We start from the raw sequence: 18,913 nt of genomic DNA, 5'->3' as shown, positions 1-18,913 counted from the left end.
CATCGCCAGACGTCAGAGCAACCACCCGCGCAGCAGCTGGGGCGTGCCTCCCGCACTCCAGCCTGTCAACGGCCACCAATGTCTGAGGCTGAGCCTGTGTGCAGATGAGGTCACTTGGCCCTGCTGAGGCCACTCAGCCAGTGGAGGCAGAATTGGGAACCAGGCATTTGAACTCTGGAATCCATGCTTTGCGGACAAAGTAGGAAGGATACGCTTGCACACCCTCTCCAGCGTTCGCCATCATTTATGGGCGTGCGGACAAGAAACGCGTCCCAGCACGGGCTCCAGCTGGTGCTGGACTTGAACGGCAACCCCGTGAGACCAGGGACGTTGGGCCTTGTGTACTGCTGTACTTCAGTGCCTGGAACGCTGTGTGGTATACAGTAGGCGCTCAGCAAATGTTTGATGAGTGGCTGAGTGAACGAATGTCGGCCCGTGCGTGCCTACACGGCCAGGCACGTGCCTCTGGGCGGGAACATCTCAGGGCCGTTAAGCATGGTCCGTGTCCCGTGCGTGCCCACGTCTGATGGGGAGCGTGTGCGGGTACAGGGCCTGTGCCTGTCCTGGGCCCACGCCGGCCCAAAGGCGTGAGCAGAGCCTGGCCTGAGAGCTTGACTTGCTAAGTCTTTGCCCCGTTCCTGGGCCTCAGTTTCCCCCTGCCTACAAAGAGGCAGCTCTGTGAGGGAGACCCCTCCACTGCGGGCTGGGGCCCCACCTGCCACTCAGGACTCCTGGAGTAGGAGAGAGTCTCCCCGCTGAGCCAGAAGTAACGCTTCTTGAAGGCAAAGCGTGGGGCCAGGCTGGCGGGCTGCTCCTTGCGCTTCAGCAGGTAACCTTCACGAACAATCACCGAGGGGGCCACCAGGGCCCTGGCTGGGCCCCCAGCCTCTGGGAAACGGGGAGGGGGGACAGTGAACCCCTCATATCCTGCCCTGCCAGTGCGCCCAGGAGCAGGATTCTCTGCTCCCCCGGAGGCAGGGGGATGAACGGGAGGAGGGGTGTCACTGAAGGTGGGGCGGGGAGCACAAAGTCGACCTGGAGAAGCCCTCCCCTGGAGCCCCACAGACAGTGGGGCAGGCAGCCAGCGGGGGTGGGGGTGGGGGTGGGGTGGGAGGGTGGGGGGCACGTCTTATGAAGTCAGTCCAGGGAGGGCCCAGGATCTAGCCGCCTGGGGAGCCCAGCCACAAGGACCCTGCTATGTCACAACCAGGGCCCCGCCTTCTGACGCGGTGCACCTGTGTGACTCACACCCAACTGTCTCTTGACATGGGCCCCACGTCGTGATACAGACTTCACCCCAACTCTTGTGCCGAAACGTGTCCCATGCCCCATTTCACCCCACATCGAGGCCCAAATCCTTCCAGCTGCTTCCGAAGCCACACACAATCCGGCCCCCACCTCTCCTTTGCTCCCCCTCGTTCATTCCTCTACATTGGCGCCTCACTGTTGCTCTCTGTCCCCCACCTCAGGGCCTTTGCACATGCGGTTCCCAGCCTGGAATACTCTTCCCGGGGATCTTCATGGCTTGCCCTCGGTCTTCCTTCGGCTCTTTGCTCTAATAGTACCCTAGTGGGGCCGCTTCTGGTCATCCTACCTAAAAGTTCACCCTGCCACCCCCCACCCCAACATTTCCTTCCCTCCTTTGTTTTTTCTACTTACTCCCCAACACACTATGTTATTTGCTAACTCAAATTCTGTGGTCCCCGTGAGAATAAAATTTCCACGAGAGCAGGAATTTCTTGTCTCGTCCACTGCCGTTTCCCCGGCACCTGGAACGGTGTCCAGTAAGCACTTAATAGATATTTTTTGGTCACGCGACACCACGTGATGGTATCCACCCACCACACTGGCCGTGGTGGCCTGGAGGACGGGGCCTGAGCTCTGTTCATCTCTGGGACCCGGCACAGAAGGGGCCAGGGAGTGTTAGCTGACTGACGAGCTGACCCACAGGTCCACAGTCTCAGTGCCGGGGCCGGCAGGGGTAGAGCAAGGGCGGGTCCCAAGGGCCAAGTAGAGTGACAGGCCAGATGTGGCAGAAACACCGGGACTCACCCTCCCCGTCCACATCCACCAGCTGGTCCAGGAAGTCTCTCACACGTGAGATGCTCTGCAGCAGGAAGGGGTGCAGGGGGGCCATCCACAGTTCCTTGCCCTGGCCCAGCTGCTGGCCCAGGTTTCCGATGCTCTGCACAGCCTGGCACAGAGAAGCAGGGGACGCCAGGGCCAAGGTCACTTCAGGGGGTAGGGCCTTCCGTGGCCCCAGAACGGAGCGCGCAAGTCCTAACTCCCAAATCAGTGCTCAGTGAAAGGAGACTCATAGCAGCACCTGCTTGGAGTCATACCTACCCCTCCCTGGGGACAGATACGCACCCCCAGCACCCTTACACTGTTCCCTCCGGAGCTCAGTTCCCCCGCCCAGGACCGCCTGACCCCTCTCATGCACACTCTGGAACCCATCAGAACCTCAAAATATGGGGCTCCTGGCTCGCTCAGTCAGAAAAGCGTGAGATCAAGCCCTGCATCAGGCTCTGCACGGGGCGTGGAGACTGTTTGAGATTCTCCCTCTCCCTTTCCCTTTGCCCCCCCCCCACTTGTGCTTTCTCCCTCTCTCTCTAAGGACAAAAAAAAAAAAGGGCACGACTCTTCATCTTGGGGTTGTGAGTTCGAGCCCCCTGTTGGCTGTGGAGATTGCTTAAATGAATAACAACTTTCAAAAAACCTAAAAAGGAAAAGAACTTCAAAATATGGCCACTTCGCAAATGATGGCCTAATTCATACTAAGGCGCACAGGACGACTAGCCTGCTTCCCACTTTCCTCCTGAAAGGGCAGAATTTTCGTTCCAAGAGAAGAAGTTGGATAATGGAATGAACGCCTTCACACTCAGGAGGGAGGGCTAATGGGTGTTTCAGACGGGTTTCTCTGGGTCTCAAACCATTTCGGCAGGTTTGGCCTTCCGGCTCCGTTCCTGTGCTTTTCCCTGGCGAAGAACACCCAGGCTGTGGGACTCCCTTTCCAGCACCTTGGCAAGAAGCAGCAGGGAGCGGCTGGTCTGGGGATCCGCATGCTGGTCCCGGAGGTCAAACAGCTTCGGGGTGAGGATGGCAGGGGCAAAGAATCGCAGGAAGAGAAAGCCACTTATGGCCAGGTACTTCGCATCCTGCCGAGAGGAGCCGCAGGTGAGAAGAGCCCCCCAGGAACCCACATCCCAGATGGGGAAACTGAGGCAAGGGCAAGTGGGATGGGAGATGGGCCGGGAGATCACACTGGTCCGCCAAGACGGCTTTTTCTCTCTGGACCTCAGCTTCCTCCCCTGGAAAGCAGAGGAACAATACCGACCCTCCACTGCAAGCCCCGTGCTAAGGGCCCAGCCCCGTGAAGGAAGCACCATCATCATTCCCCGCTCACGGATGAGGAAGCAGACATTCAGAGACTCCAAGTGACTTGCCCAAGGCCACACAGCTGGGAGTGCCAGGGCCGAGATTTGAACCCAGGCAGGATCTGAACACGCAGCTCTCCATCACACCCTCCGGCATTCGACCCCCGGTACTGTGCTGAGCGTCGGGACTGATCTGAACCAGCGACAGTCCTAGGGGGTAGGTGCTATTATCCCCATTTTGTGGATGAGGAAGCGGAGGCTCAGGAGAGAACCCGGTCTGGCTGGCCCCTCTGTGTGAGTCCCGGGCCTGGCCCACCCGCAGACAAGGCTGGTTCCTCCAGCTCCAGCAGAGAGAGGGCGTGCCTTTATCCTGGGTGCCTCTGGCTCTCCCCAGATCACTCCCCACCCACCTTTCACACTTGCCCAGCTGTATTTAGCCCAAAAATGTGCTCCGGTATTTATTTAGGGGTTGTATTCACACATGAGACAATACTCTCCCCGTCTCCTCTGCGCTGACGGTGAACCCTGCCTAAAGCTGGATGCCTGACACTGCCCGGAAGGGGGGTCTCTGCCCCCAGCCCCGCTCCTCTGGACCCCTGAGCTGCCCCCGAGGCCACCACCCCCTCAACTGCCATATTCCAGGGTAAGTTTAGTCTTCGAGATCAGCTCTTTGACTTCCTCCTTTCTTAAGGTGGAACGGGTGTCAGGGTGGCAGAGAAAGGGGTGCCCCTGGGTTTCCATGACCCCATCCACCCTCATGGGCCTGAGGAAGTCCCTGCTCCGTGCCATGGCCTCCGCCCCTCCGTGGGAGCTAAGGACCGGGGGACACTTGGGTGTCACCGATACTGGGTTCCCCACAAGGGCCAGGCTGTCTGGCCTCCCGCTCCCCTTCCCTCCCCCCGTCACAGCTCTGTCCCACTTAGCACCTCCAGTCCAGGCGACAGCCTGGCAAAGTGGGGCGTAAATCAAGCGACGTCCCAGTTTGGAGGCCGAGAGCTCACTCCTCAGCGGAGGCTGAGAGGAGAAGGAAGGGACCCCCGCTGGGGAGACCAGAGGCCTAACTTTGAGTCCACCACCCTCGGCCAAGGCTCTTTAACCTCTCTGGGCCTCAGTTTCCCCATCTGTAAGCAGAGAGTGGGGAGAAGTATGGCATAATCAAGGGCTCTTAACTCAAGCTCTAGGGACTGGGCCGTTACCTCTCCAACATTTAGCAGGTCTTAGATTATTCGGCAGAGTGAACCCCCCGCCCCGCCCACATTTCCGTTACATCAGCGCTCCATTAAGAGCTGGCCTGATTTGATGTCATTTGTAAGTGAGGCCAACAGCCACCTTGGGAGGCACGCTGACCATTAAACCAGGGGAGCTCAAACTGGTAACCCACAGGCCAGGCCAGCCGCCAACGTGTAGTAACTGGCTCAAAGTTTTGTCATGTTGTTCTTGTTTTTAGGTGAACTGGAGTCAACCTTTTATTTTTTTTGGGGGGGGTATCTTTTTATTTATTTATTTTTTAACGTTTATTTATTTTTGAGACAGGGAGAGACAGAGCATGAACAGGGGAGGGTCAGAGAGAGGGAGACACAGAATCGGAAGCAGGCTTCAGGCTCCGAGCTGTCAGCCCAGAGCCCGACGCGGGGCTCGAACTCTCGGACCGCGAGATCGTGACCTGAGCCGAAGTCGGCCGCTTAACCGGCTGAGCCACCCAGGCGCCCCGGAGTCAACGTTTTAAAAATGAGCGACCTCACATAAAATCCAGAATGTTGGCTTTAGAAAATAACCCCTGGGGCGCCTGGGTGGCTCAGTCGGTTGAGCGCTCACTTTGGCTCAGGTCACGATCTCACGATCCAGGGGTTCGAGCCCCACATCGGGCTCTGTGCTGACAGCTCAGAGCCTGGAGTCTGCTTTGGATCCTGGGTCTCCCTCTCGCTCTCTGCCCCTCCCCTGCTCGTGTTCTGTCTCTCTCTGTCTCAAAAATAAGATAGACATTTAAAAAAAAAAAGAAAAAAGGAAAGAAAGCAAACTCTGAAGAGCTGGCCATGCCGGGTCCCCATTCCCGCCTGGCAATAAGTGATTGAATTCTGCAGCTGCCCCCTTAAGACAAGCTGTGGGGGCTCCAGTTTGCCACAGTCCCTACGACGCCCTAGTGCCTGCCCCACACCTTGACTGCTTCGTTCATTGATCTCACCTTCCTGAGGCCTGCAGCGCTCGCAACTTTTATATTAACATTGGCAAAGCAGTAACACATGCAGGGATTTATCTCTAGACCACTTGGGGCGTCTGCTACGAGGCGCCTACTGTGTGCCGACATGCCCTCTCTCTCTGTCTCTCTGACCGCTGAAGTTAAGAAGCACTTACTTTGTGCCAGATTCTATTATTTGGTGGTTTCGAGCAGATTCAGCAGCCAGGTGCCTGGATGGGTGTCTATCCCAGCAACACCCCTTCCTAGCCATTTGACTTAATCTCTCTGGGCCTCTGCTTCCTCCTCTGTAAAATGGGAGAATACTGGTACCCACCCCATAGGGTGGATGGGAAGGCGAGGTAAGGTAATGCGAGAGGAAGAGGAGGTCCCACCCAGGGTAAGGACTAGATACAGCATTCGCTGCTGCCATTATTATTATTATTATTATCATTTTCATTATTACTGCCCCTGGATCCCAGACCCACAGACCCAGATTCTGTCCCACCTCTGCCCCGCCTCTCTGTACGCCCCTGGACAAGCTACTGCCCCTCGCCAGCCTCAGTCTCCCCATCTGCTCCTTGGGAACGTGTGGCCCACCTCGTGCTCCGCCTGGGGGAAGCGCTCTCGCACGCGCTGGTGCAGCTGCTTGAAGGCGAGGCGCATGGCAGGCGGGCAGCGCCCCACGGAGCCCACAATGGCATCCACGATGGGCCCCAGGTAGCCCGTCAGCAGCCCCAGGCTGGCCTCCCTCACATGCTCCTCGGAGGGTGCGCCCTTGAAGGAGATTCTCCTGGGGAAACAGAGTGGCTGTGCCTCAGAGCCCAGCATCTGTCCGCTCAAAACCCTCCGCCAGCCCCCACCGAGCTCAGAGCACCCACCTTCCCCTCCCACCCCCATAACCTCCCCTCCCACCATTCGCACCCGGCTTCTTGTTGCTGCTTAAAAAACACGCTGAGCTCATTCCTGCCTCGGAGCCTTTGTACATGCTGTTCCCTCTGCCTGGGACACTCTTGTGCACACGTTTAGCTTCAGCGTGCCCGCCTCAAAGAGGCCATCCCTTCCCCGTCACACGTCATCACACACCCCGGTTCGGTGCCTTGTCAGTGTGGACATGCCGGACACACGCTCCCACCTCAGGGCCTTTGCACGTGCTGTTCCCCCTGCCTGGGATACTCCCCCTCCGGATCTGTGCACGCCTCCCTCCCTCACCTCCTGCCAGTCTTTGCTGAAACAGTCCCCTTCTCTGTGAGGCTTTCCCTGTGACCACCCTAGGGAATATTGCAAGCCTCTCCCCTGCTCCCGGCACTTCCCACGACGCTCCCCTGCTCTGTCTTCCTCCATTCCACCGATCACCTTCAATAACCTTCTTTAGTTGATTATGCACCTCCCCCTAGAAGACGGACTGGGATCCACTTCTTCCCTGCGGGGCATCAGCGTTCAGCCAGGGTCTGGCGCCTAGTAGGTTCTCGGCAGCTGTTTTTGCCGAGGGGGCGATGGGACAGCACTTATCCCCTTCCTTCTCGTCCCCACACAGGTGTAGGGTCCGTCTCACCCACCTCAGAGCCGGGATCTGAACCCGGGGGCTCAGCTTCGGAGGCCCGCCCACGACCACTACCCCTTCCAGCCGGAGGAGCTCGGTGCTCACGGCTGAGGCTCTCGGCCCGAATGCAGCGGCCGGGCCAGAGGGAGGGGGAGGCGGTCGGCACAGACCCAGGCGGACAAGGGGGCTGTCAGAGGGTCGCGGTTCACCCCTCGGGCTTCGCTCACCTGGTGCGACCCAGGTCTATCTTGCAAGGGTCCAGCTCGATGTATCTCTTCTCCTCGAAGACGCGGTTAATCACGGGCTTCAAGACCTCGTGCAGGTAAGGCATGCCCACGAGCTGAGGGCAGGGGGCGCCGCGTGGGGCAGGGGCTGAGGATGAGGCTAAGCCGTGCCCATGAGCCAGGGGCGGGGGGCAGCACGCGGGGAGAGGCTCAGAGGGAGACTGAGGCAGGCCCAAGAGCGCAGGTGGGGGGGCGCTCTCCAGGTGCGACTCAGGGCAGGGCCAGGCACCAGCCACCAGCACCCCAGCTCGGCCACCCCAGCTCCGGGGTCCCGGGAGTCCCCTCGAAGGAGCCACCTCTGGGCCCCGCCAGGCCTCTTGCTCACCTTCATAAACTGTTCCATTGACTTGGATGCCAGGGAGTTGGAGCGGAAGAGGGTGTTGGGGTCGGCTGGGAGGGCAGAGGGAAGTGTCCGCTGGGATCGGGGGCTGGATCCACCCCACCCCGCCCACCCAAGGAGGGAGTCATGACGTTCCCGCCTCAGGAACCAAGGAGAGCTGTACTATCAACTTCATGCACAGTAGAGGAGCCCAGAGTGGTTAGATGAGCTGCCTAAGGTCACACAGCTCAAGAGCGGCAAAACCGGGGCCCGAACCGGGGACTGCGTCCCCACTGGCTGGCGGTGCACAGTGTAGGGACCCCCCCCATCCACACACATAGGAGCCCCTGACCTCGGCCTGAGGCTCCCCGTCTCTCCCTCAGAGACCTTGCGCCGGCCCCTTCCTTGAGGAGTGACGTCTGGGGCTCATGCAGGCAACTCACTGGTCCGGGTCACCTCGCGCCGAGTGAGATAGTCCAGAAAGGGCCCGGCCAGGCCCTGGCCAAGAAAGAGCTTCACCAGGTTGGTGGCAAGGTCCTGGCGGCAGTCCCCTGAGGTCAGCTCCTCCAGCACGGCCAGGGGACTAGCGGCATCCTCCTGGGCAGGGACAGGAGGCAGGAGAGGTGGCCCAGGGCCCCGAGGGCAAAAGAGCCCAGGTAGGGATCTCCGAAGCAGGGAGAGGCCTCGGTGCCGGGCCCCGGGGGGGACTGAGGCACCCACCTCTGCCGGGCCCCGCACAGCCTCCGTGAGCAGCTCCGTGAGCGGCCGGTAGTTGTGGGAGGGCAGGATGCGGTCCTCGATGAGGCGTACCTTCAGCCGCAGGGCACCCAGCTGCCCCCTGACCGGGGTCAGGCCCCAGGGGTAAGAGCATCAGGCGGGTGTGCACAGGGGCAGATGGCCAGGATAGGCAGGGGCGAACACAGATATAAGGAGCATGGACGTTAGCCAAACAAGGCAGATGTGGGCAGGTGCGAACGGATAGTGACACGGAGAGAGAGGAAGGGACGGGTACAGTCAACGTAAACAGTGAGGCCACGGGGCGCCTGGTGGCTCAGTGGGTTGAGCACCTGACCCTTGCGTTCGGCTCAGGTCATGAGCTCACGGGTTCGTGAGTTTGGACCAGCCCCACCCCCCTTTCAGGCTCTGCGCTGACCAGCCTGCTTGGGACTCTCCCTCTCCCCCTGCCCCTCCTCTCCCCGCCTCCCCGCCTCAAAATAAATAAATACACTTAAAAAATTTTTTTAAATAAAAACAGCGTGGCCAGTCCACAGTGTACAAGAACAGAAGATGTGGACAGGTGTGGAGGGACCCAGGGCTCCGAGCACACATCGACTGGTGGGGACTGACACGTTCACACGCAAACACGTGGATGGGTATACGGTCAACCCATCTGCACACACGAAACGCACGTTGCGAGACAGACACTTGTCAAATGGGTGAACGAAGGGACGTGGTGGCGGCTTGTGGGCGGACCGGGGCACCCGTGAGGACGTGCCCGCAAGCTGAAGACAGCACTCAACACGAGCTCAGCCTACATTTACCCAGAATCCTCCTCGGCTCTGGGGAAGGGCAGGAGACGGAACCAGCCACGGGGAGGGTTCTGCTGCAGGACCGGTGGGGGAAACTCCACCTGCAGGGGGGACACACAGACCTTCAGCTGAGCCCTGCCCGCCGAGGCCCAGGCCCCACCCAGCCCTAGAAGGGCTCGGGCTGCCCACCCAAGGAGGGGAGGCACAGCCTGGCAGGGGCCACCGCCTCTCCCCCACCATACCCTATCAGCGCAACGGCAGCCACGCTCCCTCCCCCAGTCCCAAATCATCAGCTCCTGCCAGGACCCTGAGGGCTTCCACGGGACCCTTAATTTACAGTTGGGGAAACTGAGGCTTGGAGAGACGGGGCGACTCGCCCGAGGTCACACAGCTGCCGGAGGCAACATACCTGGACCGAGAGCCTTTTCCGCTCTGTTTGGGGACACAAATCACATCTGCCAAGAGGCTTAAAGACAGCCCGGGAGGCCCCCCGAGCCCCACCCCCTCTCTCTTAAAATATTCTAAAGATATAATTTGCACCCCATACAAGTTTTCGGTCCACTCACGGAGCTGTGCAACCATCATCACTAATTTCAGAACTTTTTCTATCAGCCGCCCCCCCCGAAAGCCTGTACCCATAGGCTTAGATGTCCCTCCCCAGCTCCCACCCCAGCCCCGGCTCCTGTAACCAGTGATCTACTTTCTTCTACGTCTCCTCCTCTGGACAGCTCACAGAAATGAAATCATAGAATCTGTGGGTTTATTGGCCTGGCTTCTTCCCCTTAGCATGTTTTCAAGATTCATCGACGAGGTCGCAGGGGCCAGTGTGCCCTTCCTTTTTATGGCTGGGCCCCAGTCCCTCGTAAGATACACCACGTTTGATTTATTCATTCACCTGGGGATGGACATTTGGGTTTTGCTTCCACACTTGCTTGTCACCAGCAAGCTTTTGTGTGGACAAATGCGTGCATTTCCCTTTGGTGCGTACCTAGAAGTGGAACCATCGGGACATGTGACAACTGTCTTTAACCGTTTGAGGAACGGCCAGACTCTTTTCCAAAGCAGCTGCACCATTGACATTCCCCCCTCCATGGCTGTGGGCAACCAAGCCTCCCTGTAACTTGCTCTAATCTCGTCTCCTTTGAAAAACTGTCAGCCTGGACTATATCCGCACTACCACCGAGAGGCAGGGACAATCGCGCTCATTTTACAGATGCGCAAACTGAGGCTCCAAGAGAAAGACCTTGAGCCCAGGGCTTCCAGGGGTAGGGGTTAAGGGCTGAGAGTGTGATGTCAGAGAAACCTGAACTCAGGTCCCGGCTCTGCCATTTCTTACTCATAGGGCCTGGGGAAAGCCACTCAACTCTCTGAATGACCCTCGGTTTCCCCGTCTATGAAATGAAGACAATAGTCCCCACCTCACAGGGTGGCCGCTACCGGTACGGAAATTAGATTATGCTGGGGAAGTACTTACTTAGCACGCGGTCATCCTGGGTACTCTCACCCTAGAATGAGAATCTGGGCCTGCCCCGTGACCTTGGGCAGGTTCCTGCCCCTCGGAGAGCCTCAGTCCCCTCACCTGTACGATGGGGAGCTGGGACTCCATCGCTCAGGCCTGGCCAAGGAGCCAGTCGAGACAGCTTTCACATCTATCCTTCCAGATCCCGGGATGCGCGGCCCCTTCCCCTCCCCTTCCCTCTTGGAGGCGGAGGGAAGCCAGGGTGTCGGGGGGGGGGGTTGCTCACCATGCCCAAGAAGTCGTTCTTGCCCACCATGTCCCAGTCCCAGAGCTCCACCCGCAGCGGGGCCGGGGCACCTGGCAGCTCCTGAAGTTCCAGCACCTCATCCCAGTGTGGGAAGCGGGTCTTCTTAATGGTCTGGGGGAGGGGGAGTGAGGGAGGGCTGAGGAGGGCCCATCTTGAGGCCCGCCCCTCCCTGGACCCACACCACCACTCACTGAAGTCTCCAAGCTCTGACTGCCCCAGAACACACGTGCAAACGGGTCAGAGGTGCCGGTGAGATCTCGGGGGGCCAGGTCCCTGGAGACAGATGAGGAAAGGGGTGAGGGCCGCAGGACCCCCAAGGACAAACACCCAGGCTGGACCTTGGAAAAGGGGCTCAGGGCAGACCATTCAGATGCCTCTGGCTTGCAAGGCGATGAACTGCCCCCTTGTAGGGACCCAGCAAGGAACACCCCCCCATCCTGCCCTTCCAAACCCTTCCTGTTGACCAGGGCTACCCTGCGCCCCTATTTTCCAGATGAGGAAATGGAGGCGCCAAAAGGTCGAGTCCTGAACCACAAAGCCCAGGAGGTGAAGACGTCGTGGGAAGTGGGAAGGGAGCCTCAGTTTCCCTGGAGCCCCTGGATAGGAGACTGGATGCCGGGGTTCAAAGCCTGGCTCCGCCATTCATCGGCTGGGTGACACTGAGAAAAGTCACTTCGCCTCCCTGAGCCTCACAGTCTCTTCATCTAGAAAATGGAAATAATGACAGACCAACCTCAGAGGGCCAAGGTCTAAATGACCTGAGTATATAAAAGGCTTAGCATAGCAGCTGGCAGGACGTGAGTGCTCTGCCCATTCATTCATTCACTCACTCATTCATTCATTCATTCAACAAATACTCATACCCACGCCTTGCCTAGGACCCAAGAAAAGGCATGGGGCGAGGATCGCCAGTCTCTGGTTGCCATGACAACCCCAAAGTCTCACCTCCGTCAGCTGCCCCAACCCCTCCTTACTGAGGTCCCCCAAATCCAGTGACAGCCCCCACCAGGGGCTGCTTGTTTCTTCCTGCTGCTCCTTTCCCACCCTGCTTGGCATCCAGAGCCTTCCTTGGTCTCCTAGGAGCCGGCCCAGTTGCTAAGCGACAGCAATCAGTCCCTCTCCTGCTCGCAAGGATCCTGCACAGCCTTGTGGCTGGGGAGGAGGCCACTAGCACAAAGCAGATGAGGAGCCCCTGTCCCATGTCCAGCCCTCTTGTCTGTCCTCCGCCACCCTGGTACTCCATCCAGACCCAGGGAGCCCCAGCTGGAGACAGAAATCTGGAGGTGGTGGGAGAGGCACAGAGAGGGCAAGAAGAGGCTTCAAGGTCACACAGCAAACTAGAAATAGAGATCGTCCCCGACCTGAGCGAGGAGCGGTCCAAGAGGGAGGGTTGTGGGAGTGAGATGTGAAAACAAGGCAGAAAGGCAAGACGGGAGATGAGAGGGGAAAGGGGATGGTAGTATTTAAGGAAGCAAATGATGGGGGAGCTGAGGGAGAGAGAAGGGGATTGCAGGGTGACAAACAGGCAGGAAGGAAGATGGACATCCCATGAGCTGGCGCCCCTGGACAGTCATCTGTGGGTTTCGCCGGTCCCGCATCCGTCTTCTTTCTCCTGTTTCTTTGCGACAGGACCTCCCCTCTCTCGCTCCCAGCTCACATCAGTTAGGTAGGCTGACCTCTCCACTCCAGGGATGGGTGCGGGACTCAGGCCTGACCAATCAGAGTCCATGCCCTTGGTGCAGAGATAGGTACGTGCCCCAGATTTGGGCCAATAAACATCAGTCCCAGGACATCGGCTGGAAATGACAGGAGAAAGTCAGTTGGACCTGCCAAACTGGTAGGAGGCCCTGGGACTTGCTGGCATCATCTTTGCTCGCCCACACCTGGAGAGACACTCCCTGAGAACGAAGCTAACACAAAAGATAGCCGAGAAATCGGTGTCCGTAGATTCCTGTTGTCACTGTTTGAGCACCTGGATCCAGACATGCCTGAAGCCGCTCGTCATTAATATAAACCAACCTGCTTAAGCTGGCATGAATTGGGTATGTATCACTTACAATCCTATTCACGCACACCCTGGCCAGCCTGAGTACCTGGCCTTTGGTTGCTAGTCGCTGGGGACCCAGCAAGGATTTTGCTTGTGCTCTGACCCCAGGAACTGGCCAACCTGGCGACCCTGGGGCTGTCTGCCCACAAGGGATCCTGGACGTGAGCCCTGGGGTCGTCACCCCAGGAGTGAGGTGGTCTCAAAAGCCAAGACGGCTGGGGGGAATCTCCGGCAAATTCTTGCTCATTCTCAGACCAGTCCCACCCCATCCCCTATCACGACCGTACCTGGCCTGAAGCACGTGACATCGAAGACAACGGCCCCGCGCGTTCTCCAGCATCTGAACATCCAAGCAGACCTCACCCTGCACCTCTGCGTCCGGGTCCACACGGCTCAGGTTGATCCAGCTGTCAATTCCTGGAGGGCACAGGCGCTAACATTTATTAAGCACCTGCCAGGTTCTGGCATTGTATTAACTTAAAAATTCAATTAACATGAAACATAGGGAGGGGCCCCTGGGTGGCTCAGTCGGTTAAGCATCCGACTTTGGCTCAGGTCATGATCTCGCGGTTCATGAGTTCGAGCCCCACACTGGTCTCTGTGCTGACAGCTCGGAGCCTGGAGCCTGCTTTGCATTCTGTGTCTCCCTCTCTCTCTGTTGCCCCCCATCTTGCTCTCTGTCTCTGTCTCTCAAAAATAAACATTAAAAAAAACCCTCATGAAATATATATTAAGCCATGGGCTTCTCATGTTCGCCTTCTGATGTAGGTACTGTAATTATCCACACTTCCAGAGAAGGAAAGTGAGGCACAGCGGACGAAGAGCTTTGCCCATGATCTCACAACTGGTAAGGGACAGAGCTAGGATTTGAATGCGAGCAGTAAAGTTCAATGCCATTAACCATGTACTATCACACTCTTCACCCTGGTGTACCAAAGCCTCCGTCATTTAATCCCAACATACTCTCCCCTCCAAAAAATCTTGGGCATTCCTACCTCTCAGCCCCCGTCCAGGCAACTCCCTGCCAGAATCAGTCAAGTCAATTTCAACCTCCCTCCCTGTCTCTCTTGTCTCTCAACGCTTTGAAGAGATCAGCTACCGACTTCTAGCTTCCCTTGTAGTTATTGGGAAGTCATTTCAGCCTGGTAACTGATTTTGTGTAAATGGGCTACCTTTTCTCTTTGGTTTTAAGGACCATGTATTTGACGGTCTGCAATATCACCACATATGTACGTCAGGACGGTTTTGTGTGTGTGTTGTTGTTGTTGTTGGTCTTCGTCCTGCTTAGTGCAGGTCATGCCATTGCTACGTACAGGATCATGTCCTTCCTTGCACTCTGGAAAATTCCAGGTCATCATTTTCTTTTAATCGCTTCCGCTCCCCAACTTTTTCCATTCTTTCCTCATAGGACTTCAATTAAAATGGACGTCAGACCTTGTCCACAATTTTCTAGGTCTCTGAGCTTCTCTTTTGTATTTTCCTCCTTGTTTCCCTGGGCTAAAGTCTCAATCATTTCTTCAGATCTCTCTTCCAGCTCACTAATTCTCCCTTCAGCTCTGGCTCTGTTGTTGAACTCGGCCACTCAGTTTTAAATTTCAATGGCTACTCCTTATCTCCAAAACTTTGATCTAGTTCTTTTCCAATCAGTTCTTTTTAAAATGTTTATTTTATTTATTTTGAGAGAGAGAGAGCACAGGCAGGCAAGGGGCAGAGAGAGAGAGAATGAGAATCCCAAGCAGGCTCTGCAGAAGCAGCACAGAGCCCAACGTGGGGCTCAATCTCACAAACAGCGAGATCGTGACCTGAGCCAAAATCAAGAGCCAGACAGTCAACCGACTGAGCCACCCAGGTGTCCCTATCTTTTTAATGTATTGCTTTCATTTAATATGATTATTGCTGGCCCTTTCTGGTGGTTGCCTTTTTTCATTTATTTAAATATTTTATTCCTTTTCGTTGTTGCTATTGTGTTTTTATTTTATTTTAGAGCAAAAGAGAGAGAGAGAGCACAAGTGGGGGAGAAGGACAGAGGGAGAGAGAGAGAGAGAGAGAGAGAGAGAGAGAGAGAATCCCAAGCAAGCCCCACACTCAGCTTGGAGCTTAACACAGGACTCAATCCCACAACCCTGGGATCATGACCTGAGCAGAAATCCAGAGTTGGACATTCAACCAGCCGAGGCACCCAGGTGCCCCTAAATATCTTATTCCTTTAAAAATTTTGTGTATCATAATTGCAAAATCTAAAGCCCTTGTGGGTTCAAATCCGGTAGTTACTGTTTCTGCTGACATTTGCTCATGGTGGCCCACTGCCTTGTGTGTGTGGTGACCTCTGACTGCAAAGTCATGTCTGTTGGAGCTCACTCTGGGACACTTTAAGGGCCTCAATCAAATGGGAACATTTCAGGGTCGGTCACATCTGCCGCATCCCCAGTCCAAGATTCAGTCTCTCTGTTGACTCTAGATGTGATGCCGACATTCACTTCCAGAGGAATCTTTCCTTACCACCTCCCTGCTTGTTGTTCCCCACTCCCTGTCAGGTTTTAGCTCCTGGTTGGGGTAGGGGAGAGTGGAGAATGGTGAGACTTTTTCCTTCTTTCAGGACGTCCCTATTATGCTGCAGGAGGATCCAATGCCCCATGCTGCTAGAAATGGAAGTTCCACCTCACCTCTCTCTAGCTTCGCTGCTACCCCCAAATCCAGGATGCCATCAACTTCCTCTCGCTGGAGTACTGCAACAGACTCCTAATTGATCTCCCACATGTACTCCTGTCCCACTGGGATCCAATATCCACAAAGCAGCACAGAGATCCTGTGAAAATGTATCTAATCTCTCCCGTCACTCCTCCCTCTGATAATACGGCTCCAGTCTCCTCACTGTCTTGCTCAAGGACCATCCGTGGCTCCCCAGTGCCGCCAGAAGAAAGTCTAGACTCTGGCCTGGCACCTTCAGCCCCCTCCAGTCAAGACCCACCAAGTACTCCATCTGGCCCGGCCCCAGGAGAGAATCTAGAGACACACCTTAGTGCCTTTGCCAAAGCACCTTTAAGCAATAACTCATTCCCGGGGTGCCCGGGTGGCTCAGTCGGTTAAATGTCTGACTTCGGCTCAGGTCGTGATCTCACAGTTCATGGGTTCCAGCCCCGTGTGGGGCTCTGTGCTGACAGCTGGGAGCCTGCTTCAGATTCTGTGTCTCCCTCTCTCTCTGCTCCTCCCCCACTCATGCTCTGTCTCTCTCTCGAAAATAAATAAACATTAAAAACAAGAAATAACTCATTCCCCTTCATCCAGGAAAGCTTCCTTGACTACACTAGCCTTCACTGCCCTCTTATCCTCATCCACGGTCAAGCCGGTGATGTTCCACATGCCTCCACCCCTACATTTCTGTCCTGTTTAAAAAGAATAAAAAGCACCCACATGCAGACGCATGGCCCGTTTCCCTTGCTTTTCTTGCCCCTTGTTCTGTGTGAATGTGTTTTGTGTTTCTATCTGGCCCATAAGCTCCTTGAAGCTTGGCCTCGTACTTCGATCATCTAACGCCACCCTCTTGGGTGGATGTTTGGGGCACAGTGGGTACGGCTCAGCAGACAGGTTGAAAACACAGACTTTGGGAGCAGGCACAGCCTGGACTCAACTCCCACCGCTGCAACTTCTAGGAGGGGCAAGGGCCCTCCTCACCTCTCCAAACCTAATTTCCCAGCAGCCATATATTCGAGATCATTCTAGTGCACACTTCACTTGGTTTTGTGAGGACTAAATACAATGTTCTTAGCATCATGCCTGGCACAGAGTACACCCTCAATTAATAGGAGCCGTGATCAGCACATAGGTTTTCAACGAATCCCCACTGATGAAAAAAAGACATTATTCAATTATTGATATTGAGACAACTAGTAGTCGCCTAGATAAAAAGTAATAAAGCTCAATCCCTCTCCATACCTTGAATCTGGGTAAGTTCCAAATAGATCAAAGACTTGAATGTAAAAAAGGAAAACACATTACTGCTAGAAGGGATCATGTAAAAAATATTATCTAACCTTAGATTTGGGAAGGCCTTTTTAGGGGTCACAGAAAATCAAGGGCCAAAAAAAAAAAAAAAAAAAGACGAAGTTAACTAGAGAAAAAGAAACACATTTTATAGATAGATAGAAATGATAAGCAAAAAGATAAGTGACAAAGGGAGAAACACATGTTTGCAGCTACTATGGCAAAGAGTTAAATTTGCCTAATATGTAAAGAGCTCCTAGACATCAATAAGAAAAACCAAACAACCCAGTGTGGGGCAGGGGGGACATGCGCATACAATATAAATAAATGACAAACAAAAAAGGAAATAAAGTGACTCTTAAATATGTAAAGAGGCTTTCAGTCTCAATCACAGAGAACTACAAAATAACCTACATGAAGAGGAAATTTTTTTACCTATCAGATACAAGACCAGAAGTTTGGTAATCGTTGGCAAAGGTACAGGGTGGGCAACTTGTTACCTCCTCCATAGAAGGTAACTTAGCAATAACTCTCAGATGTGCTCATGGGGGTACTCTATGACCCAGCAAATGCACTTCTGGGAATTTATCAGACTGATCGATACAACTCGCGCATGGGTGAAGTCGTCTTTGTACAAGGCTGTTCGTTGCGGCATCGTTTGAACTAGGGAGAGATACTGAACAACCCAAGTGCCACCCAACAAGGAACCAGCCAAAGAAATGATGGTGCGTCCACACAGCAGAGTGCCGTGAAGTCAAAGACCAAAGAATGTGGAGGCTCTTAGGGCACCGATACGGAAAGATCTCCCAGGTACGTGGTGAATGAAAGGCAAAATACGGTACAGTGAAAATAACAGGACACCACTCCTGAGCAGAGAACAAAACACACACAGTGCGGGCTCAGGAGCACAAGACTGGCCAGTTTCGGTTCAAATCCTGGACGTCCCACTGAATAACTCTGTGATCCTGGGCAAGCCCCATAACCCATCCCCTGTGCCTCAGTATGTCCACCTACGGAGTGGGCACAATGAGAGTACCTACCTCACGGGGTTATTGCAATAATTAAATGAGCTGATTCCTGTAAGAGCACTTGGAAAGTGTTCAGCACACAGCACTCAATAAATAAACTAAATTAAATTTAAAAAAAAATCATCAACTGAAATAACTCTCCACTGAAGGCCCCGTGCCTCCCCGCGCCTCTGGCTACGCGCTTGCAAATACCCCCCCCACCCCCGCCCCGCCAAGGCACGACCATCCCTAGGCCCTCCGCCCAGCTGAAGCCTGCTGCCCTCGCCCACCTCGGGGGTCAGCCGCAATCGCGTCCCTGCTCAGCGAGATCTTGCCGATGACGTCATCATGCCTGTGGCAAGGTAGGCAAGGTGAGGGTCCACGTCATCAAGTCGCGGGCCCAGGCATCGAGGGCTGGCGGGTGGGTACGTTGCTTCGGGGCAGCCCACCCTCCCTCCGGTACCCGAGCCGCGGTCCCCAGCACACACACCCCACCGTGTCCTCGTCCAGCACATAGAAGGCCAGATGGTGGAAATCCAGGGGCAGGTGGATGGTGTATTCCTCTCCCCAGAAGGGGCTCAGGCTCCTCCACACGGTCGCTGTTCTGCAACAGAGGGCACAGGGGCTGGGGACCCGTGGGCCACATAGGTGCAGACGCCTGGGGACCCAAACACACACACACACTTCCACAAGGGTACACACTAAAAGAGACACTCACAGATCACCAAGGAAGCCTGAGACACATCCCCACATACACAGATACACATGTGCATCCTCAGGGTTTTCTAGAAAGACACATCTTTGTGTTCCTACCTACAGACACATGCAGATACACACGCAGGAACACAGACACGTTCACACAGATGCCCAGACACACACTCACACAC

At 55.6% G+C, this 18,913-nt stretch overlaps 1 protein-coding gene across 2 annotated transcripts in view; it reads right to left on the bottom strand.

The window, feature by feature from the left end:
• RASAL1 (RAS protein activator like 1) overlaps positions 1-18,913 on the bottom strand; it is a 29,447-nt gene that overhangs the window by 3,806 nt on the left and 6,728 nt on the right. Inside the window, exons 3-16 of one of the 2 annotated variants that reach the window (XM_049619305.1) lie at positions 18,517-18,630; positions 18,317-18,378; positions 13,326-13,455; positions 11,183-11,264; positions 10,971-11,102; positions 9,238-9,326; positions 8,417-8,534; positions 8,140-8,293; positions 7,703-7,767; positions 7,321-7,433; positions 6,151-6,343; positions 3,021-3,158; positions 2,053-2,194; positions 716-888 (exon numbers count right to left, since the gene is read on the bottom strand). In XM_049619305.1, the coding sequence (XP_049475262.1) occupies positions 716-888; positions 2,053-2,194; positions 3,021-3,158; positions 6,151-6,343; positions 7,321-7,433; positions 7,703-7,767; positions 8,140-8,293; positions 8,417-8,534; positions 9,238-9,326; positions 10,971-11,102; positions 11,183-11,264; positions 13,326-13,455; positions 18,317-18,378; positions 18,517-18,630 (1,705 nt within the window). Of the gene's footprint in view, positions 1-715; positions 889-2,052; positions 2,195-3,020; positions 3,159-6,150; positions 6,344-7,320; positions 7,434-7,702; positions 7,768-8,139; positions 8,294-8,416; positions 8,535-9,237; positions 9,327-10,970; positions 11,103-11,182; positions 11,265-13,325; positions 13,456-18,316; positions 18,379-18,516 lie in introns of both variants that reach the window. The other variant, XM_049619306.1, reaches the window with a different exon arrangement.

This window comes from Panthera uncia, assembly GCF_023721935.1.
Source record: "Panthera uncia isolate 11264 chromosome D3 unlocalized genomic scaffold, Puncia_PCG_1.0 HiC_scaffold_8, whole genome shotgun sequence".
In the NCBI taxonomy this organism is placed as follows: Eukaryota; Metazoa; Chordata; class Mammalia; order Carnivora; family Felidae; genus Panthera; species Panthera uncia.
Note: the sequence above shows the minus strand (reverse complement) of the source record. Positions and strands in the feature narration are given on the sequence as shown.